The sequence below is a fragment of the Rhipicephalus sanguineus genome, chromosome 11 (genome assembly GCF_013339695.2).
Source record: "Rhipicephalus sanguineus isolate Rsan-2018 chromosome 11, BIME_Rsan_1.4, whole genome shotgun sequence".
NCBI lineage: Eukaryota > Metazoa > Arthropoda > Arachnida > Ixodida > Ixodidae > Rhipicephalus > Rhipicephalus sanguineus.
This window is the reverse complement of record NC_051186.1, coordinates 129,912,634-129,930,682: the sequence shown is the minus strand read 5'-3', so window position 1 is coordinate 129,930,682 and position 18,049 is coordinate 129,912,634. Positions and strand designations below refer to the sequence as shown.

Sequence of the window (18,049 nt, the reverse complement as noted above, 5' to 3'; positions counted from 1 at the left end):
CTTGCATAGATGCCTTGCACGTGACGTCATATATTTCGCTTCCCACCGCATTGGTGTCCCAACGTTGTGGCTACAAGATGTCAGTGTATCGTATATTCAATGCCACGTGCAACCTGTTTCAATGGTCGCACGGTTCTTGATGCATTTGCCTAAGACGGCTGCAAGGTGAACGCCATCTTGTTTTTCTCTTTCTTGTCTAAATGTCGATTTAGTATTTATTCTCCCCCACTACGCCCCCCCCCCCCCCCAGCGAATGTTTAATAATAATAATAATCGTTGGTTTTTACGTCTCAAAACCATGATGTGATGTAATATGACGGACACTGTAGTGGAGGGATCCTAACATTTTTAACCATCTGGTGTTATTTAACGTACACCTGAATGTAAGTACATGGGCTCTAGCATTTGGCCTCCACCGAAATGCGGCCGCCGCGGCCGGGATTCGATCCACGCGAAAGCTTGCTGCACCTAACGTGGTTTTGCGCTGCGGATCCGGGATCTGAGGCATTGCAAGCTTTCTGCACCTCATATGGTTTTGCACAGCCTGGCGATATGTGACGTCAGAAATGGTGTCATGTTACACTGAGGTAATGTGACTTTTGGTACACCAACTACACGCATATTCACTTGAGTATCACGTGATTTTTGACCGACTATCAGTGCTTAATTATTTTTGGTTTTCTTCTTTCTTATGATTCGTGTTGACGCCGACGACGAGGTCTCGCCAAAACCCGAAAACTTCTTGACTAATGAGGCATATAAGGCGTTCGCCGTAATATTACCGAGACCCAGTGGGAACGCTGTTCGCGTGTGTGCAAGAACTGTTCAGAAAAAACAAAAGTGGACGATACAGAGTAGGATTCAAAATTTTACGAACACGAAGGGAATGCGATGACTCGTGCACATGACACCGCAAAACATGTGTGCTTAGAGGAAAATGCCACGGTTTTGTCTACGTGTGTGCTGTTATTACAGTGGAACCAGTGTAAACGGCTAAGATCTGCCCTTCTAGAGCTGCTGGTTTCAAGCTCAGTTCTTGTCGGAATAAAGCCACGAAGTGACAAACTACCGCAAAAATCTTAACCACAACAAATGAACGCCTTCGAGCGTATCGTTCCTTTACCACACCAATGTCGTTTCTTCGGGAATTCTCTGTCGCTTTATACCAAATATTTCTCTTTACTATCGCCGGTGGACGTGCCGGTGCTTGAAGTCATTTATTGTGCATTGCTTCGTCGCATTGGAAGTTAACGTTGAGACCCATTATATATACAACCCTTTCGGACGCCCCTGCCCTGTATATATATCACACATGTTAGCGCTGCAAATTATAGTGGCACACTGACAGGCTGTATTTAGATTCGATTACAACCTACGAATAAAAGTGCGCTCCACCCACAGCAGTCGCTGTCCTGCCCAGAGAGAATTCGCGTCATCCAGCCTTGCCTGCTTGTTTACGTGACGTCAACCACCTTTCGGGAATTTCAGCTAGGTGGTTTTACCAGACAGATGCATGTCCGTGTGGTTTGTTTTCGGTTGAGAACTTGAACTTTCCTGGAAAATTTTAGCAAATATTGCTATATCACGGCTTCGACCAAAGCAACATTTTGAGTAGGAAAGACAAACTCTGGATTATTAATAAGCGTAGTATTTGCATTAGCAGCGAGAAAGAACTCATGGTTAGGACGACTCCCTTGCACAGATGAATGGCAGGTGCGCCACAGTTCAGGGGGCTGTGCTTGTATTTGTCCTTAGGTCGTAACTCGCTTATAGGCATTTGTATCAAAAGTGAAGTGCGGCATGTGCGTTATGAGAGCAATCATGGCCATGCCATAGGTTGACCTCATCAGTCAGTGCATATTCTTGTTACCTTATGGATGTAATCTTATCTCGCTCGTGAGCAGAAACGAAGATCACTGTTTGCTTCTTCTTGCGATGCAGGGTCGAAACGCCTTTTGCTGAGCCGCGTGTGAGAATAACATTTCTTGAGTTTTGATTACAACATCTGGCATCGCATCAGACATATGCACAGCGGGATATGATATAGAAAGGGCGCCATCACTTTGCTGAGGGGGTTACAGAGCAACTCAGGAAGTCATTAAAAAAGAGAAAAAAAAAGCTTCATATGTATCAATTTATATTTGTAAATAAGTCTCTAAAAATGTCTAATAAAGTAACGCGGTTCACGACAGCAAGAACTCAAACTGCATGCGACTTCATAAGCCGTAGCTGAGACGTTGTTGTAGTTGTAGTAAATAATAATATCTGGGGTGTAACGTCCCAAAACCCGGATATGATTATGAGGAACAACCGTAGCGGAGGGCTCCGAAATTTCGACCCCCTGGGGGTTCTTAACGTGCACCTAAATCTAAGTGCACGGGCCTCAGACATTCTTGCCTCCACCGAAAATGCAGCCGCCGCGGCCGGGATTCGATCCCGCAGCCTTCGGGTCAGCAGCTGAGCGCCATAACCACCGTGGCGCGGCTTGTAGTAGTAGTAGCAGTTGTGGTTGTTTGATGTTGTTTTGTCCCCATATACGCACCGAAATACACCTGACACGGAAGGTATACAGAACGATAGACAAGTTTCCTTCATTCGATTTTTGATGTCTCATGTCCCGACCTATATATGTGCGCAGAAAAGGTCGACAAATGGTTTTAGGTTGCCCCGCCACGTTGGTCTATAGTGGTTATGGCGCTCGACTGCAGACCCGAAGGTCGCGGGATCGAATCCCGGTCGCGGCGGCTGCATTTTCGATGAAGGCGAAAGTGTTTGAGGCCCGTGTACTCAGATTTAGATGCACGTCAAAGAACCCCAAATGGTCGAAATTTCCGGAGCCCTCCACTGCGGTTGTCCCTCATTATCATATCGTGGTTATGTGACGTTAAACTCCAGATATTTTTGTTATTATTGGTTTTAGGTTGACTATTTGTTTACGTTTGAATGCAATGTGGTGTAATTATTTCTTTCATAATCATCATCAGCAGCAGCCTGACTCCGCCCACTGCAGGGCAAAGGCTGTTCCGCCAATCAAACCGCGATCCTGTGCTTGCTGCTGCCACTTTATATACCCGCAAACTTCTTAATCTCATCTGCCCACCTAACTTTATGTCTTCCCCTCGCGCGTTTGCCTTCTCTTGGAATCCAGTCAGTTACACTTAATGACCGGCGGTTATTTTGCTTACGCGCTACATGCCTTGCTTATGTCCATTTCTTCTTCTTGATTTCGAGTAAGATATGTATTTAACAACCGTTCGTTCCCTAACCCACTCTCAGTTTCAGTTTATTGCAATTGAGCTTACAATGATCGTTACAAAAAGATATGCAGACGAGGGTCCCAAAGTCAGTGACTGCAAACGGGACCCTCGGTTAAAAATACAAAATAGAAGATGTACAGTAAAAACAGGGGAAAAAATATAGGATACAATTCAAAAGAAAGAAAAAAAACATCAAAAAGTAACGCAAGTCAACTGTAGCATAAAGAAACATCAAACAATCAACGTTATACACCGAGAAATGGTCAGAATGAGAGCGGAAAAAGCTATCAGTGAACCTTAAGGTTACACATGTCATTTTCCTTTCCATTGCTCGTTGCGTACTCCTAAATTTAAGTTCAGCCCTCTTTGTAAGCCTCCAGGTTTCTGCTCTGTAGGTAAGTACTGTTAAGATGCAGCTGTATACCTTCCTCTTGAGTAATAGTGGTAAACTATCATTCATCATTTGAGAATGCTTGCCGAATGTGCTCCATGCCATCCTTATTCTTCTAGTAACTTCAGTCTCACGGTAATTACCTATCCTAAGTAGACGTATTCCTTAACAACTTCCCGTGCCTCTCCACCTTGTTGTTGTACATTACTCCAGTTATCAGCATATTACTTTTCAGACCTATACCGTTCTGCTTTCTTTGCCCAGTTCAGTAATCATGAGTTGCAATTCTTCCCCTGAGTTACTCATCAGTGTAACGTCATCAAGGAATCGGATCGATGCAGCGATGGCCTAGAGGTAGAGCATCAGCCTCGCATGCAAGAGGACCGTGGTTCGAATCCCGGTGACGCGTAATTCCCCACCAGATAAAACAAAAAGCCCGCGTTGTGATGGAATCGCATAAAAAGTCCTGGGGTGTGGCCTCACCGGGGATCACAGCCGGTAATGCAATCCCTCATCAGAGGAGAAGGATTGGCCACCCTGGTGCAGTATTTGGCAACTACCCCCCACATGAATACACCAATTTCTTTCTTTACGAACAGCTTGATCTGGCCCGAGTATGCATTTGACAAAATCGATCATGTGGCGAGCATATGATGCGATGATTCTATGTGTGCGTCTGTATTAGTGCTTTGTGAAAGTGACAAAACCTTGACATTCACTCGTTTGTAATTGGCATGAAAGCACAGTTTGTCTTTTGTTTTTGTATTCGCCGTGACAAACAAGGATCCCATATTAACGGTATACTAACCCATTCATCAATACAAATACAGCGACCTTGCCCAATAATCACTCGTAAGCACATATAGGTGCCCTAGCATATATTCCAGGCTCATCGCAATGAAGTTCCCATAAATGGTAGTCACCTGCCGTGATCGCTTAGCATGCAAATATTGTCACGGGGTTGTGATGGTGAAGCAAGCAGAACTCCAGCAGGTAAGAATGGAGCACTTTATTGGGTGAACTTGTGCCCAGAAAGAGAAGAAGCGACACACTCAGTCCAACGATAGCGTCGAGCCCAATCGTCGCCTCGGTAATCTGATCAGCGGTAAAGCGCGTCGGCATTTGTACATTGTGGCATCGAAGATTCTAGCCTTATCGTTGGTGGCCGCTTTAGTTCCAGAGGGAACTCTATTCCTCGCGTTGTGCGCGAAATCATATAGGAAAATTCTAAAACAATCAGGAAGGTTTCCAGACATACGGGCGGGGTTTGCGTAAGGCAGTGGTTACACGTGTAACGGGCGGGTTACATAAAAATAGAAAAAAGAAGCGCGCGTAACAATATGGCACCGCGCTCCTAAGCTCGAAGATGTGGGTTCGATTCCCAGCCGCGGTGGTGGAGTTTCGATGGCGGCGAAATGCGCGAACACTCGAGTACTTAGATATATAGCTGCATGATAAAGAAACGCAGGTGGTCGAGTTGAAATTATTCTGTTGTGCGCCACTATACGGCGCGCCTGTAATCATAACGTGGTTCTGGCACGTAAAACAGCGGGAATTATTGTAACTGGGAATCGGACATGCGGCCTCGTTTTTAGCCTGCGCGTACGCTATAGTATACATTCTCTTATAGTCAGTGCAGGTGTCTTCACGATATCCGATTTGCTACCCTCCGCGGAAGTTCTTAGTGCAAAATGCTTCATGCAGCTACTTGGTAACCTATGTACGTCATATATATATGTACTGATGCCAAATGTCCGATAAACATGGCACATAAGTTTCGTATTTCTTCAATGTGAATGTTGTGTTTAATTTTTGGTTATCGACTTATCGCTTCAAGCGTCATACTCATTCTAAAAAAAAAATAGGAGTCTTTTGACTCTTTTTGGCGAGTCTCAACATGCCACGTATATGACTCTCTTGAAAGAGACACATGAACTCTCTCTAGGGATCATTATGCTCGGTTCGGAGAGTCCTGTGACCCAAAAGAGGGTTAGCGTGACTCTTTAAAGAGAGTCATATACGTGGCAAGTCAGGACTCGCAGAAAAAAAAAGAGTAAAAATACTCCTTTTTTTCTTTTTAGTGTGCTGACGGAATCTTCGTGGAAGCCAGAAACCTATACGCTGTTTGTGAGGTGCAACGGATGCTGCAAAATATAGTTTCCATTACATCATGTTGCTTGTATTCTGAGAACAAGGAATCCTTCGGCTCGTTCATCAACGGGATCGTTGTGTTGTGCTGAGGCCTATGGTGTATACTTTGAATGAAGTCTTCATTTACACCCGGAGTGTCGTTTCGTACGTTTTCATTTGAACATCCCTTATACTTAATACATAGGTACATTTTTCATTGGCGGAATTAATACCATCGCCTTCAGTCCGACAACTATAGCGAGCTTTTTTTTTTACTGTTTCTGCGGTGGTATAAATATAAACCGAGCATGACACCTCTGTCAAAGAGCGGTATCCTCCCATAAAATAGTACTGACATGATTTTGAGGCATCGCCAAAGAGACATTTTTTTTTTTCGTTTCCCTGACATGCAGCAGCGTTAACCATCTTCACACATCGGAGCCAGGAAACTCGTATAAAATATTTTAGTTTGATGTTGAAGTTCTCGTCACTCGAGAGCTGCAAGCCAGCTCACCTGCTGGACATTATCATGACGAGGACGCATTCGACGGAATTGCTGTCATAGTCGCTGGTCGACAATTCACTCATCGTTGTTTACGCGTACCATTGTGCAACTGAGAACATACAAAAGAGCTGCTGCTATTACGTCACGAGTTGCTGTCCCCACGTTACTTCAACCTCCGTCAGACTGTGTTGACACGTCACTGTGACAGCGGCCCCTCGATACCGAAGCCGAAAGTGTTTTTTTAAGACAGCGTTTTAAAGATATGTTCAATGCGTTCAGAGGCGTATACTCTTTTTCGAATTCTCGGCACCACTGGTGCCTGGTGCACTGGTGCTTTTATTTAGAGAAACAATACGAAAATTTCTGAGATACGTGTCACTTTACTCATTTAAAGAAGCTTTTTTTTTACGCTCTCTTTAATTGCATTGAAATTCTGAGCCTCGTGGTGCATAGATATAAACACTGCGTGCAGGTTGCACGTTTCATTCACGTTGGAGAATTTCACATTGAGGAATCGGTAGTGGACATTGATATTTCAGCCAAAGGGTGTCACACATTACTACCGTGCGTTACCGCGATGCTTCCTTTTTTCTTCTTCGAAGGGTTAAACTTGTACCTTTCTGACAACCAACATAATTCAGTGTTGTTAACTTGGAGACAAGCTGTGCTGTATATCACTGACGGAAGGTAAATATATAGGTGACTGGGGCTCTTTTATGTTGTGGGTCAGAGGCACTCCTCATCCTCAAGGAGAGAAAGCTTGCTGGAGGTTTTGCGATGGATTCGAAGAATTCCTTCATTCGTTAATGTTCTTATAGGTTTAATGGGCTCTTTATAAATGCCGTAAGTCATCAAGAGTTCCTGGTTCGCCCTCACTTGCAGATAAACACTGGTCAGTGTATAAGTTCTGTCGTGCTCCGTGCATGGCCGAGTTGTATTTTTCATCCGTCATCGGGCGTGCATTATGCGGACGAAGATATAGACAACGTCCCACTGTCATAGCTGTAGCCACACCTCCCGCTCCCATAAAGTTCGTGTGTTTTCATGTATATATATACACGCGGGTATATATATAAACACACGCACGAATACACATTAGGGGGTCGGACCTCCACACGCTTCCTGTAATAATATCCGTGCTACGCACCTCTGCTCACAGCCTAATGAAGTATAGCGAATTACTGAAAAACCAAAAAGGCGCGTACCTTCAAGGAAAAAAGTAAGGACAGGACAGAAAGGGCGTCACTCGCAACTAACTTTATTCCCAGAACATCAGCGTCATATATAACCACAGCGACCCTGCGCGCGCACATCGCCTCACACGCTCGTCAAAAAACCCGCGATAACAAGATTAACTAATCGAAAAACGAATCGATGAAACTAAATTCACCCCCACGCAGAGCAACAGATGTGAGGCGATGTGCGCGCGCAGGGTCGCTGTGGTTATATATGACGCTGATGTTCTGGGAATAAAGTTAGTTGCGAGTGACGCCCTTTCTGTCCTGTCCTTACTTTTTTCCTTGAAGGTACGCGTCTTTTTGGTTTTTTCAGTAAGCATGTACCAACTAGCCCAACAAAAAGTTCTATTAAGTTATATTAACCGAATTAACTATCGGTCTAAGTGTTGTGCTATTGAAAATAAGTGTGGGTGTTGATGTGACAAAAACTTTTTTATTGTTATTGTTATCTCGCGTGAACATCAATTATATTAACACTCCGTCACAACCACCCTGTACGAGGGCTCCCGTATTGGCTGCTATACACGGTTTCTTTGCGTCTGAACAGTGTTGTTTTCTAGACTGCTGTAGATATAACAGAGCAGCCAGTTGATAACTATATCTATGCTGGATGTTCCATGAGCCAGGGGCGTAGGCAGAAATTTTTTTCGAAGGGGGGGGGGGGGTACCTCCTTGATCTGAAGGGGAGGCCGGGCAGGCAGATGTCGTCGAGTGTCATTTTGTGCTCTGTATGCCATGGCAAAAAAAAAAAAAAAAAACGGGGTGGGGGGCCCCGGCCCGGTGTGCCACCCCCTGGCTACGCCACTGCCGTGAGCCATATCGTCCATGAATAACTTACGTTTGCATACTTCAGGAAAGCGAAGTGAGTGGAAAGCTCTTCGGTGTACCAGAGCGTTGATCAACATATAGAACTCGCGTTTGTTTACGAACATTTCATCGCGCGCTGTGTAGTTGCTAGCTGACACGCCGCAGAGGAATAAAAAAGAGTACTCAACAAATAACGGTTGCAGGTTAAGTTTCTAAAAACGCGCAGCATGCCTATTCCTAGGGGCAGAACTCAATTTCAGTATTTTATTATGGTTATTTTTTTGCGTTTGCAAGTTCTTCTAACCCTCGACCTGCCTTTACTAAATGCCTTGCTGAGAGATCTGCTGGCAAATAGAAACGATTCTGTACATCGTGGGATCGTTTACCGATTCAGGACTGCAATATGTATGCTGGAGAATGAGAAAGCTCCCCCGCGATTGACATGGTACATCGTAACGGCACTTACATGAGCCCGTAGTTAATAAAGACCGATGCGTTCGTTGTTGAATGTTAGTTGAGTGCGACCAATTGTGGGAGAGGGGAGCCCCAAGCGTGGCAGTAATCGAATGTCATTATTCATACCGCAGGACATCGTGGTAGATTCATTTTTTTTCTTATGTTGATACTGGTGTTGGTTGAAAAAATGAGGCTGCGATGTTACCGAAAGGAGAATGACTCCGGCACTCTCGAGCACTCCCTGCTTTCCACAGTGGTCGGCGCGCAAACGCGTGCACATATGAGATCAAGTATATATGTAAGTGTAGCGTGTACTCACTTGCAAACCGTGGGTCCGGCGCCGTTCCGTACCACCCCGCGGCCGCAGCCGCGGCCGCGGACTGACGCATCGGGTCCGCGTAGTGACCCGTCAGGTCTGGATGGCCCGTGCCGTACTGGGAACCGGGAAAGCCCTGCGAACCCAGCTGCATCCCGTAGTGGCTGTTCATCATCAGTCCTCCGAATCCGCCGGTGGCGGCCGCGCAGCTCACGGTCACCGTGTCGTCGTGGAAATGCTGCAGCTGCTGTACAGTGCTCACGTCCAGTGGGCTCAGGATGTCGGACACCGAGAACGGAGTGCTGTTGTGGCCTTGCTGATGACCTTGGCGGCCCGACGGAAGCACCGTTGTGGTCGTGTCTTCTTCGTCGTCGTCAACGACGTCCTCCTGGTGTCGGTGTAGAGGCGTCTTCCGGGCGGGACTCATGGACATGTCTTGCCGCGGACAGAAACCATGCCGGCGCCTCCGCGCTGCCTAGCCTTCGTTCGGCCGGCTCCCATGCCCGCCGGCGTGCTTCCTTTTTCTCCTTGTTTTCCTTCTCTTTTGGCGGTATTTCGGTCTCTTTCCCAGATTCGCACGGGTCCCCAGCACGAGTTCGTCCCTGTCACGGTTCTCGGCCGCTCGCTCTTGCTTCCTTTCCACCCTCCTTAGGGAAATCTGGTCGCTTCTTCTTCCTCTTCTTCACTGCCTCCTCCCCTCATCCTTCGGGTGGCCGCCATCTTGGCGCGGCGTCGTCAGTTCGGTCTCGAATGCTCGCAAGGGGCTCGCGGCTGCGGCGTCGGCAGCGTCGTGGCTGGCTGCTTGCTGCCACGAGGTCCCACTCGGCACTGAGAGGCCCCTCTTCGCCGCTTTAGAGGGGGCTTCGAGTGGCGATTTCTCTTGTTGTGGAACACGTGCGTGCGTGTGCGTGCGTTTGAGCGCCGCCTCGTCGAGGAGACCTCGTCCACACCACCGAAACGGCGTGTGACGCGAGGGTCGGCGCAACGTGTACACCTCCTCCTTCGTCGTACCCTCCTCCTTCTCTAACCCTGCGCCCGGGCTTTAGCCTCAGCTTATTTTCTTTGGTTAGGTATTATTACTCTGTCTGATTTACTCCATTTTTCGCTTTCGCCCTCTTCCACCTTCCCTCCTTTCCATTTCTCTCCTTGCGTCGCACCATGCTTACGAGGAGGGGCAACCACACCGTTGTCAACGGCTTCCGTTCTTTTCTGGTTTTGTGTGTGTGCGCGTGCGCGTGAGGGTGTTGAAGTGGGGCGTGGCCTCGGGGAGACAAACGGTGTCCGGGTGCTGTTGACGCTGCGAGCCACGAGAGAATCGTGGACTGTCAGGACGAGCTGGCCGTCTTCTCCCGCAATTTTCAGAGCGTGCTCGGATAAAAACAGCCTGTACCCCCGAAATCAGCGAGCACGAAGAATCCGTGGCGACACAGTGATGACGGGCCGAAACCTCTGGAATCCTGCAGCAGCGGTTACTATGGAAAGGAATCGAGGAAGGCGGAGCCCGCTACCAGATCGACAGGCTCCGCCCCAGCCCGCCGGTTACTGTCGCTCACCCGGCCACTTTGCGTACGTGGTTTCCAGAGTATGCAAGCAAAAAAACTATGCACGTTTCTATCCTTCTCGGCGCTCTCGTTCGGATAATGTGTCAGTCTATTCGCGCTGTGCAGCTCGAATGCCAGGGTCAGCTGCTGACGAAAAGGCGTGGCTTCGCACTGCACGGATGATTGACGGCTGTCGTCACGGAGAGGCGGACCGACTGGAACGCTCCGCCCCGCACGCGTTTTTCTTTCACAACGGATTCGGGTTCGGCTTCGTGCTGGCGCGTGTGTCTTGTTGGCGTGTCCGTTGACGTAGTTAGCGGCTGCCCGCTTTCGGGATCGCTGAGTACATACGTTGGTCTCTGGAGAGGCTGGCTATTAATCGCATCGTCTCTCCGGGGTTATTGTGGGGACGGCGTAGTTCGCGGCTCCACGGGCAGCTCTTTCGGGCGTGTGTCTGAGGCTGGCTTGTGCGGTCGCGTCTCTTCGTTAGCGGGCTGCGCCCCTGTATAAACGTCTGGCTGCTCCACCTCTTTCCCCGTTCGCTTAATAATCAACTCCCAGCCTTGCTGCGAGCGGGCAACGGCGTTCCCTCTCTATAGTAGGGGTTGCGTCGAAGCAGATATGTCATTATAGGGTTTAGTTCTTTGCAGACAACCTCGTGTCGTTGCAACTGCTCGTTCATATTTGCTCTGACTCAGAAACATGTTTCTTTAAAAGGCAAAGCACTCAAAGCAACAATGTTCGAAATTATTGGATATTCGTTTCGCTTATGCTATTTAATTCAGTCTCGATAATCTGTGTTGGCACACTTCTAAACAACCTACTCTGCACGACAGACAACAATGAAATCTGCGTGAATCCAGAATTATGATACTTTTTCTCCTGAAAATAACAAACAAATAAACAAATAGATAAGCAAAGTGTATCCCGTCCGCGGCGGCCGCATTTCGATGGAGGCAGAATGCTAGAGGCTCGTGTGCCTTGATTTAGGTGCACTTTAAAGAAGCCCAGGTGGTCGAAATTTCCGGAGCCCGCCACTGCGATGTTCCCTCCTAATCATATAGGTTTTGGAGTGTAAAATCCCAGCAATTATTACTATTAGATAAGGAAAGTGGGTTGCTGCGGTAAGGAGCACTCTCGGCTGTCTGCACTTACGTGGCAAATTAGCATTTCCAAATGACCTACTATATATACTTCAGCTGAACGACAGCACTGTGAAGTAAAATGAAAGGGGCAACGGATGCTTGACAGCAGGAACCGATATGTATATTTATAGTTGCTTGTATACGGTGAAGGGCTGTATTTGCTCAGACCTTCACATCTGAATGGCATATAGTGCGCATTATAAGTGTACCTTCTTGGGTTTTGTTATTACAGCGAAAGCTGTTACCACATCACAACGGCAGTGGGGTAGTTGTCCGCCGCCGCCGGTGTCCGTAACCACTATCGCGCGAAATAAGAAAAAAATTCAATGAGACAAAAAACATCCAGGATCGGATTGGAACCCGGGCCCTCTGCCTGGCAGTCGAGTATTCTACCACAAAGCCCCGCTGGTTTTTTTTTAAGAAAAAAAAAGCACGCTGGTGCTTGCAACTCATTTGCAAAAAGACCCTATATATACAGGCGCCATGTCGGGCAAGGAATCGCGTTAACCTATGTAATATAGCGTGGCAGAAAAGTAAGATAACAACCAGCCATCCCACAATGCTAATTGCGCAACGAGTGAGTCGTTTATAGTGCTTCCCACCCACTACAAAGTGGTCAACCATAATTCTTCATCGTCATCAGCCACGTGAAGCATCAACGAAGTGCGCATAATTTCTTACAGTTGTGGTAGCGGGTACCTGGCTTAATAATGACACTTTAATTGCTTCCCTACTTCAAAAAATTATGATTTATGGCTTAGTAGATACCGTGCATGTGTACTTGTATTAGTTTACACAATAGAGTGCGGAACGGGCTGTGAATTTGCTGCGTGTTCCGCGCAGGCCTGGCGTTTTTTTTTTTTTAATGTAACTTTGTTCATACGGCTCTTCAAAATAAAATAAAATAAAATTGTGTGTTCTTCTATACTTGGTGCAACTTGTTTGATAGACCACGTATACCATTTCTGTTTGACAACTGGTGTGTCATATGCCAAGTTTTGAGCATATATATATATATATGAGGCTACCTTGGTGCAAAATAAATACAGTTAGTCAGCGCTCGTGTGTGGTGTGTGTTCTTCGTCCCTTGTATCAGTCGCGCTGTGCCTTTCTATTGCTATTCCTATTGCTATTTCTGTTGGCCTATCATGCCAACCATTTTTTTTTTCTACAACCCTGGCTTGTTTGCCAGCACGATGTATTCGAGCATATTCGACGCACTTCATTGTTCGCTGCATGAGCCAAAGTGTTAAAGCACGTGTGCTCACGGCAAAGAGTCTGGAACTATATGCTAAAACACATATTGTGTATTTAGTGCTATAGCTCGACAGTGTAGGTCAAGAACTGTCACTATATGCGGGTGCATTTCGATGGAGTGCGAAGTGGCAGAACGCCCGTGCACTAGTGATGCAGAACTATCGATGGTACTATCGATACTATCAATAGCTGAGTCACTATCGAGCTATCGATGGTAAAAAATACTATCGATAGCGCTATCGATAGTAAAAAGTTCGATGTTACTATCGATAGTATATAATCAACAGCACGAACTCATTGCAGAATAAACTTGGTTCCCCGCGCGCGTGGTACATAGTGGAGCCGGAGGAACAGGCTGAAGGGCAAGAAAGTTGGCATGCTTGTGTTGTTCACCAGAGTGCTTTGCTGACACAATCATAAAGTCACAGTTGAGCTGTAGCGCAAAGGAAGCCATTACATGTGGTGGAACTGCGCATGCAGCTTCAACTTTATATTGCATTTTATGATTTCAAGATAAAGGAAATATGAACTAAGTTTGTTAATTGTTAGCTGTAACTGGTTGCTTTTGGATGTGAATTTATTGATGGACATATTTTGCCATTTTCACTGCGGCAATAACTTAGTTCTTTCGCCAAGAATTGCTCATAAATTAAGCGAAGGTGATAGCAGGCTATCGCAAATTTTTGGCAATATGGCCGGCCCGCACTCTAAGCCAAAAGAGAGCAACGGGGGTATATGGGTTCCTCCTTTGAGGGAGCAAGTGCTTTGCCACTCCCATTACTCTCCTAAAAGGAGCAACGGCAAGGGGAGGAACCGTTGCTCTCCTTGAGGACCAACTGTTACTCCTTCCTGATGCTCCTCAAGGGAGCAACGGATGCTCCTTCCCGTTACTCCTTAGTTTCTTCTTGGGCCGAAAAAAAAAATCGTTTTTGAATGACTTCTAGAGCACATTGAGGTTTATACACATATTTGTTTGGATGTACAAATGATACACAGACATCTCGTTCAGAAAGAAATTTCAGAAAATTTGCAACAAACACACAGGATTCGAACTCGCGACCACTTAATCACCATGCGCGCACGCTAACCACTGCGCCACCAAACGCTACGGCGCCGTCTGAAAGGAAACGGGGTTATGTAGGTACGGACGGGTCGTTGCGCGTCCTGACATGTTAGTGAAATGAGTATAGGCGTGCAGAACCAATGGTGATGTTCGAAAGAGAATAGAAGGTAACAATGTATACATCTGAAAACGTCAAGACAATGAGTCTCTCGCGAAAACACAGGCTTTGCCGTGCTCCCTTTGCGCTAGCTAAAAGGCCAGTTTTTTTTTTCTTTTTTTCTTTTTTGCCCGGAGGGGTGTTTTCTTCTTCTTTATTATCATTGTTATTATTAATATCAATATTAATAATATTATTTTTTGCGGAAGAGTCGCCTCCCCTTTGAAAAGACAACACCGCCCGAGCTGATAAGTCCGTTTGCTCTGAGATTAAACACAAATTCAAACTACCGGACCCGATTGCGATAACTGTCCTCCCGCCAAAATCAGCCAGTGACAAGGTAGAGATGAGGGGGTAGGGGAGGCAGCGGCGTTAGCTCGCTGTCAGTCTCGTTGTCAGCATAAAACCGCAAATGTAAAGTCTATCAATTGTGTACTTCTCTCAACCGCTTGTTTGTCGCGAAGTACACACGGAGTCTCGCGAAGCTTCGCATTTTATTGCCACACTCTCAGGCTATATATTTATGCCAAATGTTATACGCAAACACGCCATTTGACTTGCGACGACAACAGCTTCAGGTGCTGGCGTTCTAGTGCAACCATGTCTTTTATTGGGCGATTTTAGCTTGTATTGTGGGCTTTTAGCTTTACTTTACCGTGTTACGAGTTGCCGGAACGAATTTGCGCATACGCGGGCCTTTACGGAACGTGAACTACTCTCCGGATTGGCTTTACGTTTACGGCCCTATCTCGAAAATCCACATTCGTTCGCGGCTACTCGCGATACCCGCTTTGCCGAGGCTCCAGCCGCCGAGTGAAAAAAAGCCGAAGTGCGAGCGGTAATTGCGATCACTTTGTTTCAGCGGCTAGAGTCACTAGAGTGACCTAGAATTAGAATACCGAAGCGGTAAAAACGTGAGAAGCCTTGACATAATTACCCCGACAGGCTGGATAGGTGACGCCATCTAGCGCGAACAAGATGAAGCAGGCAAGCAAAAAATTGTTATTTCAGAAACATCGTGCGTTCCACTTCTGGTGTAAATGCCTTGCCGCGGCATTATTACGAATGAGTTACCTTTTCAATAATTTTTTTCCCTCTAAAACACTAGGCGAAAACAAACGTGTCCACGACTATGGTTGCACGAAGCGTCACAAGATGGCGACACCGTCGTCGGATAACCCGGTATTCTACGCTAAAAACCCCTCGAGATATTTCTGCAGCGGTTATACAATCTTACATAAATTAAATATAATTTAAATGCCGCTATCATCAACATTTCATGGTTTATTCAAACGTAAAGGCATCCGTTTACGTACGGGGAGGTAAAACCTTTCTAAAACATGTGTTCCGGTAACACGGGAGCATTAAAAAGTTTATGTACAAGCCAAATGTCCCTATTAGCGTGTGTATCTCTCTGTTCAGTTTACAAAAACTAGTTTCCTTATGCCAGCCCTCAAGAAAATGTGGCCCATGCATCGACCGATACAGGGTGCGTCCTGCAGGACAGCAGCGGTTGCGCGCCGAGAGAAACTGTTGCCGTTCGTCCTTCTGTTGCTCCCTTCCAACCTAACCCTAAACGCTTACTCCCCCAACTTGAGCCATGTCAGCCATCTTGTTCCAGTTGGTCTTTTTGGGGAGTAACAGTTGGTCTTTAGGACTAAAACCGGCAGTTACTCTCGTTTTTTTCCATTTTTGGCTTAGAGTGCGCAACAGCATCATTAGTCACACCACTATATATAGTATTGTCACGTGATTGTGACGGGGAAGAATGCTGCAGAAAGACTAGGAAATACGGAGCTCTTTATTCGGGTGAACTTGTACCCAGAAAATCAAAACCCAAAATATAAGCCATACACGCTGCGCCATGATAGCGGCGAGAACACACTCTAAGAAAAAAACGACTAAAAGGGGTAGGGAGGTTAGTCCTTTTGGGGATCAACTGATTTGCCACAACCAATAGTCCTTTTGGGGATGAACTGCAAGGGGATAAACAGTTAGTCTTTGAAGGATTAACTGCAAAGGACTAACGGTTGCTCCTGCAAGGAGTAACAGTTGGTTTTTGGAAGTGGTCCCTGAAGGAGCAAATGTTACTCCTTGAAGGAGTATTGGTTGATCCTCAGAAATGATCCTTGGGAGAGCAAATCGCGCTTCGCAATTGTAAAAAATGGTGGCGAAGTTACTGGGCTCTTAGGAACGGACATTTCACGGAAACATGCCACTTAAATAGTGCTTTAGAAGTGGTACCCAACTTACATGTATTAACTGCTATTAATGCATTCAGTGAGCGCTTGCAAGCAATAATGCTGATCATTCGAATTTACTTTGCCGAACTTGAGAGAAATTGTGTATACCGGCTTCAAGACTTGCCCTAGCGAGAATATTTAGTTGCGTGCCCTGATCTTTCAGTCCTTTAAAACACTTTGAATCCTATGAACAAAGTAAAAACTTGGCGAGAAGTGGCAAACCACGACACGGGAACACAGGTCACATGAATGACACCAAACACACACACATGCACAGTGATTCAGGTTACCAACGGTTTTGATTTCTTGATTGTGTAAGTTGCAGATAACCTACGGTGTTCTATAAAGTATTCAAGGAAGAAAGAGAAACACGATTCTATTAACATCAATCTTTATTTTTACGAAAACACCAAAAAGGAACGAATGCCATCATTTAGTTGGTATAGGGCCTGTTCCCGAATTACTAGGGCGAGTCCTACCTGGAAGAAATACAAAAAAGAAAATTTTGTTACAAAATAAAGTAGCTAGAAGAGAACGACTTAATGACGTAAGCCCCAATAATTGCGCAGTCGCATGCTCAAAAACATGCGACGCACAATGCTTTTTTAGTCTTCATATTATTTATAATACAATGTACCAAGGCAATGAAAATAATAAACTTACCTTTAAAATTAGCAGAGGGACGTTGTTTGCAGAGCAAGTAAATCCAGAAATTGTTGATCACACCTCGATGTGACGGCGTCCATCTCTGAAGCTTTGCAGAAAGGAAGCTGCGATGGAGTCTTGCATGTAAGCTGAGGTGTCCATTTTTCCGCAGGAAAGTTACGATGTTGGGTCCAATAAACAGCCGGTACACAGAAACAAACGTGCATGCGCGTCCACAATTACAGCACATGCAGCGAGGTATGTTCTTCACAGCTGCGTTCATAGTCTGCGTAAATAGCGGCACTCGCTGACCCCGAAATAAGAGCAAGATAGATCACAAGTGACAAACAGGACCCGCACCCATAGGCGTCCGGAGGGGGGTGCAAGGGGAGGCAGCTGCCCCCCCTTGGAATTTTGGATAATAATTTTCTATGCAGTAGCAGTAAGCTACACAGCTTGATTAGCACACTCCAGTCCCGCATATCCGCGTGAAACATCATTCAGGATTACCAGCCAACTTTGCACGTTACATACTGCTATAGAATAATCTTGCCCGTCATGTCATGGCAATGAAACAAAAGCTACCTATGCTGTATGCCCCCCTCCCCCTCCCCCAACCTCTGCTGATGCACCCCCCTGGAAAAAGTTCTGCGGACGCCCTTGCCTGCACCCGACACTCCGGCGAGCGATACTGAAGAAGAAGTGCGGCGCGGAAGGATACCCAACATAAGCGCTGAAACGTCCGTCAGATTTACACGATTGTCACCGCCAGTGAATATTGGGAAGCTTATTGGTGAACTAAGTTTCAAGTCCTCATAATTTATGACACAATATTAACACACTACAAATTAAATTAAACTTTTCTCGCGTTATTTTCTTGATAGCAGCAGTAAGCGGG

The 18,049-nt window shown here is 46.2% G+C and overlaps 1 protein-coding gene across 1 annotated transcript in view; it reads right to left on the bottom strand.

Moving 5' to 3' along the window:
* Positions 1-10,048, bottom strand: part of LOC119375407 (homeobox protein Nkx-2.4) — a 71,946-nt gene extending 61,898 nt beyond the window's left edge. Inside the window, exon 1 of the mRNA XM_049420475.1 lies at positions 9,104-10,048. Coding sequence (XP_049276432.1) covers positions 9,104-9,533 — 430 coding nt within the window. The 5' untranslated portion in view covers positions 9,534-10,048. The remainder of the gene's footprint in view (positions 1-9,103) is intronic.
* Positions 10,049-18,049: the final 8,001 nt, after the last annotated feature.